Source organism: Rhodnius prolixus, unplaced genomic scaffold, assembly GCF_049639745.1.
Source record: "Rhodnius prolixus isolate KJV_2025 unplaced genomic scaffold, Rpr scaffold_45, whole genome shotgun sequence".
Classification (NCBI taxonomy): domain Eukaryota; kingdom Metazoa; phylum Arthropoda; class Insecta; order Hemiptera; family Reduviidae; genus Rhodnius; species Rhodnius prolixus.
In genome coordinates, this window is record NW_027411610.1 from 102,932 (window position 1) to 118,628 (window position 15,697).

Genomic DNA, 15,697 nt, shown 5'->3' on the forward strand with positions numbered 1-15,697 from the left:
TGTCCTTCTAATACTTCTCTACCCCTTCATCTTCTAATCTTTGATCTCCATGTCAAAAAAATGTTTTGTCAGCTATCGTTAGTTCAGAACTCCATAACGGTGTCGTTCATCCTACTCTATTTCATAGAACCAGCTCGTCTGGCTTCCCATCGCTTCCTATCCTGGCTTGTCCAAGCCCAGAGATCAAAGCTCCTCTGGCTATTTATTTCGGAGCACATCACGATTTGCAGAAATCCTTCAGTGTAGACTGACAACTCAGTTTATTCTTATTAATATCACCCTTTTCTACCAGGCAACAGCATTCAATTACTACAATGATCCTGGAAGACCGGGGTCATGCCTTTGATCACTCAGTGGTCATGTCAAGAATCATCAGAATAACAGCAGACTATGCCATTACTCTGCTTTAATAGTCCTTGGTGGGTAGCCTCCCTGAAGCGACTAATGCTAACTTTATGGCGCTTCTTGAAACTCCTGTTCTTAAGAGAATTTGCTGCGCATGCCTCAACTTACATTTCGGTTACATTATAAAGAATTCATTAAAATTGCAACTAGAGTGTTGGAATTTTCGTTTTCAAACCCATGGAATATATGAGAGATCGAATGGCTTAGAACAAACAGTCAAGACACTATATTTTCTGAACATTAGCACATAATTCATAGGTAGGTAATCAAAAAGTTTTTTATTTTTATTTTTAATTAAAGGTCATATTTTGTGTACATCCCATTATTTGTTCCCTATTTCACCAAAGCATTATTTCTTTATTTTTCTTTGTACTTACAAGACCAGAACTTAGTACGAACTACACTGTACAATGGTACTTATACTTATTAGCTCATTTATGTAGCTTTGCTCACAAAAGGCACGAGCCCCGTATGTAACGTGGCTGACAACTAGCTAGTTTCTGAATGGTGTAGAGCAACTGCGCGTCTAGCTCCGAGTTTCTAATGGCACTCAATTTCAAATTGGCTATTCTTCGAATTTACTTTTGCATGCCTTATTTTAAAAAGTGTGCGTTTTAGACTTACTTTTTCTTTTGTGATTTCTGTTAGTGGGTGTTGTAGAATTGTGTCCATGTCCATGTCTATGTTTATTGTTGAATGTTTCCAAATACATATGGTATACAGGACGTAGCAGCACATTCATTTTAGCAGGATTGTGGATCAGGATTGTTTACTTCAGATTATATTCTTCGGATTCAGGCTGTCGCACTTTAATGGGGTTTTCTGTGCGAGGGCGCCCGGTTCGGAGGACGATCGCTAAAAGAGAGGGCACATGCTGATACTGCGCACTTGTTAATGATACGATAAACAACCCATACTAATACCCAATGACGATATTATACACTAAGCTAAGCTGATGATCTAGTTATTATTGATGACTGTTATATACACATTAAAAAGAAGCTGGACATGTTATAATATTATACTGAACAAATAATGACGTAACAGTAAAACAGAAATTTTTAAATTAGGCTTATGAAGAGAATCCAAGAAACAAAGGAAGTTAAATTTTAATAATCAAGAAACAGAAAAAATAAAACATTCCCCCCCCCCCAGCACTGCGGACCTAACCACATTTTCAATAGAACAATTTGATTTCTTAGGGATAATTTTTTCTCGTCCTGGACAGTTTAGCGATACCGTATCTTCGCTAAAGCCTCGGAAACAGCTTTAAAAATTCTTTTTGAGGGAAAATCTATTTCCTGGAAGTCTAAAACGTGCTTATTTCAATTTTTCGTGAAGAACTGCTCATTGCACTGTTGTCCTGTAGGGCGTTGAGGCATTGTGACCTCGCGCGTGCCATGCCAAATCACTTAATTAGATTGGAGGTTGGGCAGTTAAAGCTTTAAATTATACTTTTAAAACCAACCTCTATGTTGGATTAACTATAAACATAGTAATCAGGAGAAAATGGAGAGTGAGTGATATTCTAGTGATAAGCACCTAGACGATGCTGGCTGTATGGCGAAAGCAATGCCAAAAAAAAGGCAAAAAAAAATCAGGAGAAAATAGTTTTCTACATTTCTGCTTTGTGACCCTTGTAAAATATAGTACAGCGAGATCAAGTACTATTGGCTTTTACAGGTTAAGGAATCCTGAAGTGCATCTAATTGGAAAATTTAGTTCTCTAAAGGAGCTGGTCAAAATTAAGAGCAATATTAAATAATTTTAGAAAGATATAAAAAATATTTAGTTCAAGCTGATTTAGAAAGATTCTCAACATCATTTTTTTAGTACACTCTGGAATAGCACACTCTTGTTGAATGAAACTTATAAATATCTTCAGAGCTATATTCCTTTTAATCATAAAATTTAATGCCCAAAGTTGACTCTCTGGCCCTTATTTTATCACTTCAATAAAATAACCTTTATTAATTTTAAACCTCTGCCTTTTATGTAATTTGAATGAACCAGAAATTTTAATACGAGTACATATCTTTATAAAGTTTCCATTGTACCAGGTATTTAGAAAACAAATACAACAATAGTAAATGATGCTAATTCTGAATTTTCCATTTTGCTAAATAATACTCATGTAAGCATTATATCATAATTACAATTTTCTTGTAAAGTGCGTTTAATTAATTATTTATATACAATAAAATATTTGTAATCCTAAATTGAACTTTTATATAATTGTATTTATTTATTTTATTTTATTTATTTATTTGTTGCTATTAAGCTTACATATGCTTTTGAGCAAGTGAGTCAACCATAAGTACGTAAGTAATTATAAATAAAATAAAAATAAAATAGAAATACAAAAGTAAAAAAAAATAATAAAATAAGACAAGAGTAATAAAACTTCCTAAAAAATAAAAAATAAAAATAAAATAAAATAAAAAATAATCATAATTATTATATCTTCAAATAAAAGAACTAAAACAGACATGCTTGGAAATAAAATATAAAGTTCAAAATAACAAACAAACTTAAGAGCAGATAAGTCAACATAAACAAAAGAAACTATTCTCCCAAAACAAAACTTCTTATTCTTAGAGACTGTTTACAATAATTGTGTATGGCATTTACCTGATCTTTGGATTTTATAGTTAATAATTTTTCAAACAGAATTACTTTTGGAGCACGAAAATTGGTTGCTAAAAAATTTGAAAGGAAGTAAGATCTAATCTGTTGGAGAGTTTTACATTCGAAAAGAAAATGCATTATTGAATCTTCACAAGAACTGGAGCAAATTAAGCAAATATCATCACAGTCAAATGTGTATGTGGATCCGTTTAAATAAAGTTTTGCGCATTTCATTCTGCAAAGACGTATTTGAGAAATCAACCTAAGTTTTATAACATTGCAACCTAAATCCAAATACATTTCATTGATACCTAAATTAGAGACATGTCTGTAAAATACATTATATCTGCTATTCAAAACCTTATCAATGTCCTCTGATAGGAACTTATTTATTAGTTTGCTCATAATGTTTTTCTTTTCTTTTCTTAAAATGAAAGGATCCTGTGTAAGTAAAACATCCAATGCGCCAATAGACGACATTGTGCTCTCAATGAAAGATATCCAAGTTTTATTATTTCTTTTCTGAGGTTTTCATAATTGTATTTATCAGGAATAGGTAGTACATTTTGTTGAGTTAAGAAGCATGTATATCTTGAGTGTTTCCATGAAATTTATTAGTTAAAATAGATATTGCGAACGTAACTTAAAGTGTTATTGTTATTTTCTTAGTTTTTAGGTGAAAAGTTGCAAACATGTTCAAACTTCAAGCAATTTTTATTTTCACCGGATAAACATGCTTTGCCGTCTTCTGTGAACAATCTTTTTTTTTTTAGTATGTGCTGTATGTATAAACTTGTGTTATTTGTAGATTTAAAATCGCATCTGACTTGATTAAACTTTTTTTTCTGTCAAAATCTGTGAAATCTTCTGTTTTGAATCATTTTTCTAGTATAATTTAGTTATATGTCGGGGCGGGTGTTGGTCTAGTGGTCAAGAGCGTGGCTTCGTAATTGGGAGATCCCTAGTTCGTATCCCGCGTATGACTACTTTTTAATTGTTTGAGAAAATTGTTTATAGTAAAATATGAGCTGCTGCCTCCGTCCGCGACACCTAATTGGTAGTTGGACATAAAGCCCCACCTGAAAAAAAAATAGGCGATTAGTTTACTTTTACTTTTATTAGGAATCTGTGTTTAGATTCAAGGTTCGGTATGATACGAAACCTCTAATTGCTGTACAAGAATTTAATCATTCAGAAACTAGGTAATTACAAAAGTTTTTGTGCGAAAATGCTTTTTATTTTTCTCAGTATCTGAGGATGTTCTTGGCCGTATAACTTTTCAACGCGAATCGTTTACGTTTCTCTCTTGAAAGAAGATAGAACCTCTAGATCGCTAGGGAGCCACTAGGAAGAGCTAGCATAGGAGGAGGTCTTGAAGGAACTAGTAAGATCTGGCATGCCTAGAATATACTGCAAGTTGCTAGCAGATTCCAGAACATCCTTCAGGAATATAAAATTAGCGAAGAGCGACTCCTAGTCGGTCAGTCCAGTGCAGTGCAGTCCAGTAGTCAGTCTGATAGTAGTCTTTATTGTAAGTTTATGTAATAAGTGTTGAACAGTGAACTGTTGTGACTTTAGAATTAGTTCAGTGAATAGTCGTGTTGTTATATAGTCGTAATAGTAAATGTTATATTCTGTGATGTGTAATAAATTAGTTTTGTGAAAAGTTTAGCGTGTTTTATCATTAACAAACCTACTTATTAACTAGTGGCAGTCACTAGTTGTGGTTTTTAAAATAAAATAGAAGAGGAAAAATTCTACAAAGGCATTTTCATTCTTCTGTTGGCCATCATTGCTTGAATTCTTTAATACCCTCAGTGTCCTGGGTCTTTTTTATTTTTTTCCGGTATCAGGTATATACTCTAGAGCAGCTTTTTTCAGTGTTTTAGGAAGGGTAGCACTCGTGCTCGCTAAATTTGGCCGTAAAAGGTTTTCTCCTTCATCATCTCCGTAATGGTTTTTGGAGGTTGCATTAGCTGTTGAATGTCACTGTTCCTAACCATGTCCTTTCCTAGAACACACCGCCAAAAGTCCATTCCCGTGGTCAAGAATCGCCTCTGATATTTTTCATTTATTGTCTATGTTCCCATCCCGTTAAACAAAACGAATGGACGATGTTCTTATATATTTGAATCTTGGTTTTGGCAAAGGCATTATTCTTAATTGGCAGAATTCTGCATTGATAACGCTCACCCCAAGAAGGTAACCCTCTAAGTTTCATGCGACTATGATTTTTTATTTGTAGGAATAATCCTAGGTGTACGCTCAGTGTTTAAAAACTGTAAAGATGTAATAAAATAGAAATCAGTAAATATAAAAACGCTGAATTGAATTTGCTTTTGCAAAATATAAATCTTTTAAATAAAAAGAAAAGTAATTGTCTGTTTTTCAGGTGGGTTTTACGTCCATCTACCGATTAAAACCTTTTTAATATTAACATATTCGCAAGCACTCTAATTACTTTTCAAATTACATTTCCATTGTAATCTATGCTACTTCATAATTTTCAAAGTTCCCCTTCAAGAAAATGATCTTACTTACTTAATCCCCACCTTAACTATCTTTCGGTGTAGAGGTTCCTCGCCAAGTTGCTGCCATAAAAGAGAGTCCGGTTTTCCTTTTTCTGTATCTTGTAATCTGTTTCATTTCGGAGATGTGGGGGATTGGTCCACAGTCCCCTAGTGTAATGGAGGGATTGTCTCCTTTAGGCCTCTACACTTGTAAAAAGATCTTGAAAAAGAAAAGAAAAAAAAGATATTTGATTTTCAGACATGAAAAACCCAATCCTTCTGTTCCAGAGTAAAATTTTACCATCAACATTTCTGTCCGCCCGCGTGAAGCAAGCTCCTTATATGTACTTATAACATATTTAAAGTTGCACCACTTGCAAAGCATGACTTTTCTGGCTGCCGATCAAAAATATCCAATTTTCATCACGTTTCTTTGTACATCATTCTATTCTTTGTTCATCTTTTTGGAGCAAATTTGGTTCACCTATCGATTAGCTATTCGACTTCTTCCTTTTATGAGTTTGGAACATCCACCTTTTTGAGTCAGCGGCTCAACTTAGACCTGATGCTCTTTATTAAGGTAAGAAATGCTCAAGTATTCCGGCTTCACAGATTTGAGCGATCAAATCGTCATCAGAATATTCTTGGTTCTAACATATTTGAATCTTGATATGTCCATAAAATATGTTCGTTGACACACAAACGAAGATCTGTTAGACAATTAATACCTATGGTTCGATGCCATTAAAAAGTACATATTTAAGAGAAATAAATAACAACACAGGAATTACATCAACAAGCTGTAGGCGGGAATCACAACGTCTATTAAGAAGAAACCATTTTACCTGGAATACAATAGGTGGAATAGGACGCTTGTCATAAGAATTTGTAAGATATTGTAACGAAGTTGACCTGGGCGGAGAAGAAAGGCCTGGATTGTTCTAGAGGTTGAACGACCAAAGTCAGTAACAGGCCGCCACTGCATAAACAAAAGGGGCGGTATCTACTTGTGGCAGAAAAGAAAGGCCTAGATTGTTCTAGGGGTTAAGCGACTAAAGCCGGTAACAGGCCACCACTGTGTAGACAAAAGGGCCGGTCTTTACTTTAACTAGAAAGAAAAGGGCTAGATTGTTCAAGGAGTTAGTGACCTGTGTAAAAGCCAGCTAAGAGAAAGGCCGCAGTTGGGGTGGTGGCATATGTGTTTCCCAGCCTGTGATTGACAGGTGAGAGGGAGACAGACGGAGTTGGAGAGAGACGGAGAATGGGAGGAGGCGGCTCACAGCTGAGGTGGTGGCAGTATGTTTTCTCCAGCCAATGAACGTCAGGAGGGCGTGGAAACTTATGCTCAGAGAGTTGGAGGAGGGCAGTCCCAGTTGGAGGGAGGCACGCAGTTAAAAGGAGGCCGACACAGCTGGAGAAGTCAGTTTTCAATTAAGTGTTAATCGAGTTTCAAGCAAGTTTTAAGGAGTTATTAGAGTTTATAGTCAAGTTTATGAGTTAGTCTTGGAGAGTCAGTGTTGCGGAGTGCTTCAGTGGTAGCTAGTTGGGCAATTAGTCAGTTGATGAGTAGAGCTGTGTTAGTGTAGCTGAGACTAGTGCAATTCGGTGCAGTGCGGACCAGTGGTCAGTCGGGGAACAGTTTTGTGGCGTTACGAAGTGAGTAAGTAACAGTAAACTGTTGTGACTGTTGTAAATGGTGACTGTAATGAATAGCGTTAGTTGCTTGTAAATGTTAATGTGTTAATAAATCAGGTTATTACTTACAACTTTAGCGAGTTTTATTATTAATCAAACCCACATATTAATATAAAATAACTAGTGGCAGGCACTAGTTGTGTAAGTAAAGTTTTTTTTGGGAAAAACTTTACATTGGTGTCAGAAGTGGGATATGATAAAACCGCTAGACGAGTAAGTTTTGATTTTATTAGTGCGGGTAAATTGCCGAAAGTTGTGGAGAACTGACGAGTGTTATATGCCCGTGAGTGCCAGGAAGCAGAACATGGAAAAGTTAATAGCACTGATGAAGGAGATGAAACAGGGTCAAGATGAGATGAACAAGCGCCTAGATGAGGTGAATAAGGGCCAGGAAAAGATGAGAGAAGAAATAACAAGGAGAGTAACCAGGGAAATAAGTAAGATCCAAGACGAAATAAATGGAGAAAGGGAGAAGAAAGTAAACCAGATATCAGAAGGAATGAAGAACGAGGCAGACAAGGTCCAAGAAGCCGACAACATTCGAGAAGAAGACGAAGGCAGCAAGGATGATGCAGGTAGTAGAGATGACAGGTCAGACTTTAGAGGTGTACGTGACCAGGTTAAAGGAAGAAATAGCCTTGTAGAAGTTCAAGAATCTGCGTGGTCAAAAGAAAGCATAGGAGCGCTGGAAAACTGCAGCGGACAGGAAGAGCAAGACCGAGGTAAGAGTACCATTATTGTTCAACCAGGAGTGGAATGGAGCCCTGAAGCGACCAGGGAGGAACCACTTCTGGGCGAGGACACGGGGTCTGTGCTCAAGTGTCAGGAGGAAGCGGTCCGGAACGAGATTGCACCCAGCAGTCGGGACGTACCGAGCTACTGTGCCCAGCGGAATTCGCTCGCCATTGAAATGGGCATTTTGTCGCGAGACCGGAGAAGCGTGGACCGGAAAGAAGCGGGAGATGAAGTACTCCTGTCAGAATCGAAAACGGAAGAAGGGCTATCGGACATCCAAGGAGGTAACACCGGGATCCATCTTGCAGTAAAGAGGGCATTGGCCAAGCGGAGGCAGCGGTTCTCTTTGGTAGGCTACCACGAGGACGGTGTAGACTGGGCTAGTCGGTGCACCGAGTGGGTAGCAATGAAGAGAACCAGCCGTGGAACCAATGGCGCCCTGAGGCGGGACAAGGTAGGAACTCCGTGCAAGAGGATAGCCAACGATATGGCAGGACGCTCTCCAGATTCCGGAAGAGAGATGCGCTACATTCTGGTTGCGATGGACCACTTCAGTGAGTGGGCAGAGGCACACGACGTAGCAGATCAGGACGCGTCAACGGCAGCTGCAGCATCGACTGTCTACCAGTTCCCCGGCGTCAGGAGAACAAGGACAACGCCGCTACCCCCTCACTCAGACGGCATGGTGAAGCAAATTAACAGGACCCTAGAAGGGCATCAGAGGGCTTTGGAAAATGAAAATCAGGAGGACTGGGATGAACATACACCTCCCTTAAGGATGGATTACCGATCAGCAGCTCAAGAGACCACAGAGCGAATGCTTGGCAGAGAGCTTCGACTAACCAACGATCTTCCATTTGGCAGCCTGGAAGCTGAAGAGTCGGGCGTGAGTAGCTATGCTGTGGAACTTCGCCGGAAATGGAGAGCTGCACGAGGAAAGGTACGCGACAGGATGAAACAGGACAGAGACCGGACGAGGACATTCTATGACAGGCAGTTTATTGGAAGAACTTTCCAGAGAAGTGAGAAAGTGTGGTCGTATAAACGTGTCCGCAAAAAGAGAAAACCTCCTAAGTTGCTGGGAAGGATCTTACACCATTGTCTCACGACTCAACGACCTGGTGTACCGAATTCAACGCACGCCCAGATCCAAGATGAAGGTGGTACACTTAGACCGATTGCTGCCCTACATCACGAAGGAGACTTCTGTTCGGGACGAACAGTTCTAAGAGGGGAGCAGTGTAACGAAGTTGACCTGGGCGGAGAAGAAAGGCCTGGATTGTTCTAGAGGTTGAACGACCAAAGTCAGTAACAGGCCGCCACTGCATAAACAAAAGGGGCGGTATCTACTTGTGGCAGAAAAGAAAGGCCTAGATTGTTCTAGGGGTTAAGCGACTAAAGCCGGTAACAGGCCACCACTGTGTAGACAAAAGGGCCGGTCTTTACTTTAACTAGAAAGAAAAGGGCTAGATTGTTCAAGGAGTTAGTGACCTGTGTAAAAGCCAGCTAAGAGAAAGGCCGCAGTTGGGGTGGTGGCATATGTGTTTCCCAGCCTGTGATTGACAGGTGAGAGGGAGACAGACGGAGTTGGAGAGAGACGGAGAATGGGAGGAGGCGGCTCACAGCTGAGGTGGTGGCAGTATGTTTTCTCCAGCCAATGAACGTCAGGAGGGCGTGGAAACTTATGCTCAGAGAGTTGGAGGAGGGCAGTCCCAGTTGGAGGGAGGCACGCAGTTAAAAGGAGGCCGACACAGCTGGAGAAGTCAGTTTTCAATTAAGTGTTAATCGAGTTTCAAGCAAGTTTTAAGGAGTTATTAGAGTTTATAGTCAAGTTTATGAGTTAGTCTTGGAGAGTCAGTGTTGCGGAGTGCTTCAGTGGTAGCTAGTTGGGCAATTAGTCAGTTGATGAGTAGAGCTTGTTAGTGTAGCTGAGACTAGTGCAATTCGGTGCAGTGCGGACCAGTGGTCAGTCGGGGAACAGTTTTGTGGCGTTACGAAGTGAGTAAGTAACAGTAAACTGTTGTGACTGTTGTAAATGGTGACTGTAATGAATAGCGTTAGTTGCTTGTAAATGTTAATGTGTTAATAAATCAGGTTATTACTTACAACTTTAGCGAGTTTTATTATTAATCAAACCCACATATTAATATAAAATAACTAGTGGCAGGCACTAGTTGTGTAAGTAAAGTTTTTTTTGGGAAAAACTTTACAATATTTTAGCTTTATGCGCTTCAGGGAATGGTAGTCAATCATGAACACTTATTGCATTTATTACTCAATAAACAAAAATTTAAAGCCTAATTTCCTTTCTTAGATATTTTGCTTCATTGCTTTTTTTATGGCTACAGTTTTTTTTTTTTTTAGTTGACTTTTGTCAAAATAAATAAGCAATAATAATAATAATATTATTATGCAGATAAATTTTACTTTCTGAATATTAATTTAGGTTTTATTAAAAGTAAATTTTGATAATAATTGATAAGAACGGACAAAACTTGTGAAAGAGAGTTGTGCGTATGTTTCGACAATCTAGCGCAGTAGATTCAGTGTGGCTTTTAGTACTTTGCAGTAGTTAGTTATTGTTTGCGTGCTATGCACTAGACCTTAGTCTTAGATTTCATATATGTAGCAATATAAAAATATCATAATCACGAAAACTTGCACGTAGAGAGAAATTTGATTTTACTTTTGGAATTGAAAAGTACAGTACGTTAGTCCAGGAATGCGTTTTTGAATTTTTATATTTCTATTTATTTATTTATTTTTATTTATTGTCATGTTTAAAAAAATAATTTCAACTGGTTCTAAACTTCACTTCTTTTTTTTAGCGGAATAAATTCTACTGAAACTCTAAAGGAGTCCTTTAAAGGTGTCTAAACTCTAAAGGAGAGATAAAACCTCTCAGCCTTAAAACAAATTAAGGATCTGAGAGAGACGTCTCCATATCCAGTATTTATATGAACAATCACTCCTCAACCTCCATACCTTGCACTTTCTGGTTATGGCTGTCCAGAAATGTCTTGCTAAATCCTTGGAAGAGATTTTCAGAGCGATGCTGCCTTGACCTCCTCTTCGTTTCTGGGTACATTTTAAAGATACGGTTGTTTAAGAGGGATCTGACTCCATAATGAGATAGATGTCTGATTATTATTCGCCTTGCAATCAGTATTAAGCAACTGTAAAAATGTTAGAATGTAATAGTATTGCTTTTCTCTCATTCTACATTTCCAACTCCATATTTAAAAAAAGTTCTTCCTCTGGGCCCTTTTCCAAAAAGAAGTTTGAACTCTAAATCAGCAAGTGTAGTGCGAAACGGAAACATAAATGAAGCGAAATTTCTACACCAAACTTAATTATCTACTTCTGATCTGATGATAGGTAAAAATTCGAAAGCGGTCAGGGATACAATAAACATGCATTCTACGAAGGATAAAATTAAAGATATGAAGCACTGCGGACCCAACCAAATTGTAAGGGTTGTATTTATCTTTGGAAATAAATTTCTTTTCCTCTTTTAATATCCTCTTAGAAAAAAGAAGGATCATTTATATTATCAAAATATAATAATAGAATATAAACTTATAGAATTGTTTTGTTACTGTTCAAGATATAGATATTACCGTATAACTTTTTTTTTCTTTTTTTTTGTCAGCTGTTGGATACTGCTGACACCGATTTTTGGTTTGGAAACAAAAAACAAAGCTGCGCCCCAGTTTCCGGATTGACGAAATTATTAAATTTTCTATTGGGAAGAAAGTGTACTCTGAGGAAAAAAATTGCTTTCGTGGGAGCTAAGTCTCTTCGAGTGGATTGACAAGGTGTTCAAATTTCTCAATTTTGGCATTAATCTGTTGGTACGTGGCAAGCGTTATCTTGTTGCAATAAAATTTGTTTGTGATTGACCAAAGTCTCTGGGCCGTTTTTATATATATTCTGCTCATTTCAAACGGTGATGGTGAACAGAAAATTTTTGAAGAATCAGGCGCCTTGAATAATGGTTTTTCACGCTGAGATGATATATTCTGCTTATCTAGTTGTTCGGAAGTCATGGAAGGTCCCCAAGGATTTCATTGTTCTAAAAATAAATTGCACTTCTGTTTTCACAACCGAACGAACTTCTCAATTGCTTGTCCTCAGATATTGAGGTGGTTTGCCAAGTTAGGTTCCACTGAAAGTTTCATCAAATACACTATAAGCAAGATTCCTTTCTACGATCGTGACACCACCATTGAGGAAAGGAATTATCTGATATTGTTAGTACGCTGGACTTCCACGTTAAGATCGCGGATTCATGTCCAGCAGCTCTCCCTTAACTTTTTTCGTGCTTCTTACAGTTCACTGTAGTTCCAAAGCGCCTGAATATTTACATATTGTATGCTTGCAAACTTGCTTTTTTAGGGGTATACAAATTTTCAGAATTCATTTAATTAAAAAAAAAAAAAGTTTAATTTTTCTTGCCCTTCGTAAAAAGGAAGATTGTAACTGTGCAGATTTTTATTTTGAGTTATTACCGGAAGTACACATTTTGAGGTCTTCTCAGTACAAAAAACTGATTCCTACAAATGGGTTTGTATGTGTAACTGGTGCGGCTTCCACAGCTAATAACGTAGAATTACAAAATTTTCAAATTTGGTATATCTTTACCTGTCACCGAGGAAGGAGACAATAAGGTTTTGGTCGAAATCGGTCAACCGCAAGTAGGCAATAGATTTTTTTATATTTCTCGAAATTGGCAATACAATTTTTTTTAACTTTGTACACTGATTGTATCACAACTTTTATTTTAATATTTTCCCATCAAAATTCATTTTAGAATACTTTTAGAGAAGGATCGTTGCGCTTCTCTCTAAAGTGCAATTTTATTCTAATGCATAGGTCTATCGATACGATTATTAAATGAATTCCAAAAATTTTAAATTTGAAGGGAATAATAAATTTAAAAAAATTATATCGAAAGCGACAGTTCTTTAAGTTTTTTTTTATTTTTCGTCCAATTTTTTTAATTACTCTAGCTGATTACTTTAAATTTGGTTTACCAACTGCTCACGTTGAAGGTGCAACCATTGAATTTTTTTTTTAAAAAATTGATTTTAGGAGGGTTTCAGTTAAGGAGGTACTAAGCAATTCGAGAGACATTATATATCATTAGGGAGATCCTTGTTGCAAACATTTAAAAAATTCGGCGTTTGGAGAAAGTTGCTTTCCGAAACTGGGCATTTTTTTTGTTATTAGTTTTCATTTACCTCTTCTTGGGAATAGATCTATCGATTTCGTTTGAAATTTATTTTAAGAGTTCTTCTTTGAACTTATCGTTTTAATGTAGTAAACCTAATTTAAACTTACTAACATTTGTAAAAAATCGAAGTTGAAAGGAAATTTATAAATTAAAATCTTGAGAATTGTGTGAATGCATTTTTTTTATCATTTTATTTAAGGTACGTCAATATTTCAGGACATTAGTGCTCGAAGTCTTGTTCAGTCATTATCTGCCTCTGGATAGTGTTCTCACATTAAGGTCAACGCGGTCCGTCAGCGGACAGTTAGCTTTAAGAAACTTTTCAAGGGTAAAATAAAAAAATTGGGACCAGTAGCTTGATTCGAATCTGGGATCTCTGCATGGGAACAAATGCGCTAATCTCTGATTCAATATATGAGTGTTCACATCAATTTTTTTCAAATATTCCAAATAATATCAATGTAATGTACCAAATAAAAATTAATAAATATTTAGAAAACCAAGTACGCTGTATTCATACTGATGTATGATATTTAGAATTCGTGTCATTAGTATTTTTTATTTTTACTTTTATTGTTATTAATGAACCCACCATTAAGGCGGATTGCTGATGATGATGGGTGATACAAAATAAAAAAACTCGAATTTAAGAAATAAACAAATTGAGAATGTTAATATTGACTGAAGTTTACTACAGTTGAACACAATATTTGACTGATCTAAGTTAATATTGTACAACTTGAAATAATGCGTTAAAACCTAATGAAATCACTTTATATATTTGGTTATTTTTCTCTTTAATAAACTGAACTTGTTTGCTTTCCTACATGCTTTACTGAACTGATAATGCAAACTAGAATTGTACCAACTTTCAGGGATAGGAGAAGAAACTAGTAACTAGATCGCACAACATGTATAATTGACTTAACAATTATTATCATTTAATTTTTCAGGCGACAGAGATCGTCACATGTTCCCAACAGAAGTGACACTACATGCTGAATTCACCTACTATTATTATCCAGGCGATTTAGCGTTTCCGTGTAAGTTTGATACTTTTTTTTTTATAACAAATATTCTTTAAGTAAATATATATTTTTTTCGGTCATGGCTAGAGAAATCCCTTTTAACGTTATTTTCACTTTTAATAAACCAATGGAGTGGTGGAGAAAATTCCATAGGATTTGGCGATCAGATCATTAAAATTGAAATCAACGGTTACCGGCATATCTTTGCTGAGTGTTAAAAAAGTGGGTTATGAAATTCAGAGGATTCTGAAAAATTTGCTTTTCTTTTAATGCAAAGGTTTTTGATGATAAATTCGATTATCAAATGCAACCTATATTTTGTAATCCTAGTCTTATTAGCCATTAATTCGTGCCAGACATTTCGACCCACAGGGTCATAATCAGTGGATTCCTTTTTTTTGTGTATTGAAACTCTTTATTGTTAAACTTAACGTAAAATTTACTGCCTAATTTACAAATAGATCTATGTTTTGTTTTGTTTGTATCTAATACCTTATTTCTACCTTTTTCTTTAAAGGTTGGGAGGTAATCACCTAATTCACCTCATCATAGACGTTATAATTAGAAAAATAGAAAGTGGAAGTATTTTTATAAGTGATGAAAGTTTGAAATGAGATGGACATATGTGGATTCGGATAGAACAGTTATTAATTGTTAAAATAAGGGGTTAAGATGAAAGATGAAAGGATAAGATGAAAGGGTAACTTTCTAAAATCGATGGAATGGTTGAAAGTGAGCATGTTTCTAACCAGTATGATATACTTATAATATGGAACTTATTATTGCTACACGTAACTTTCTCTTGGCGAATCTGCTAGTATGTTTCAAGAAATCTGCGTTTAAGGACTGTTTTCGTAGGTTCTGACTGTAGGAAGGTTTCTGAAGATAATATACTGGTTTTTGATGTAAGCTTCTTGCAAAAAAAAAAAAAAATCAATAACTTTTCAGAGTAAGACGGTCTATTACTTCAATACTGTGTGAATATGTTGTTACTGATGCGTTTCGAAAATAGCTGATTTGTTATCTCTTTCAATTGAAAATTGTAAAAGTGGGTTTAAAAATTAAGTAAACTAAAACTATTTCTTGCTTTTGCCGAAATATTTCTTATCAGAATATAAGACCTAATGATTATGATTCCAATTTAGATTTATGATTATTTAATGTTTAAAAAACAAACAAATTAATCTAAGTAATTTACAATAAATTATTTTGCTTCCTTACAGTACCATCACCAAAATTCTATGTGCAAATGAATCCAGTTATTATAAATTTTGATGTAGCTACACTATTGTGGCTGAACTCTTTTGCGCTTAATTTACGACAGTCATTGGTCACAGCCCATGAAGAGAATTCTTCAACCCAAACTACACCTCTTAATTATATTGATGTTAAAATTGAAGCTATAATGCCTAGGGTAATCATTTTGTTCTTATTGTTCAATATTTTAGTATTAACTTCAA

At 36.1% G+C, this 15,697-nt stretch overlaps 1 protein-coding gene across 2 annotated transcripts in view; it reads left to right on the top strand.

Moving 5' to 3' along the window:
* LOC141455276 (bridge-like lipid transfer protein family member 3B) overlaps positions 1 to 15,697 on the top strand; it is a 62,053-nt gene that overhangs the window by 17,947 nt on the left and 28,409 nt on the right. For both annotated transcript variants that reach the window (XM_074130190.1, XM_074130191.1), the window contains 2 exons: positions 14,163 to 14,252; positions 15,461 to 15,651. In XM_074130190.1, coding sequence (XP_073986291.1) covers positions 14,163 to 14,252; positions 15,461 to 15,651 — 281 coding nt within the window. The remainder of the gene's footprint in view (positions 1 to 14,162; positions 14,253 to 15,460; positions 15,652 to 15,697) is intronic.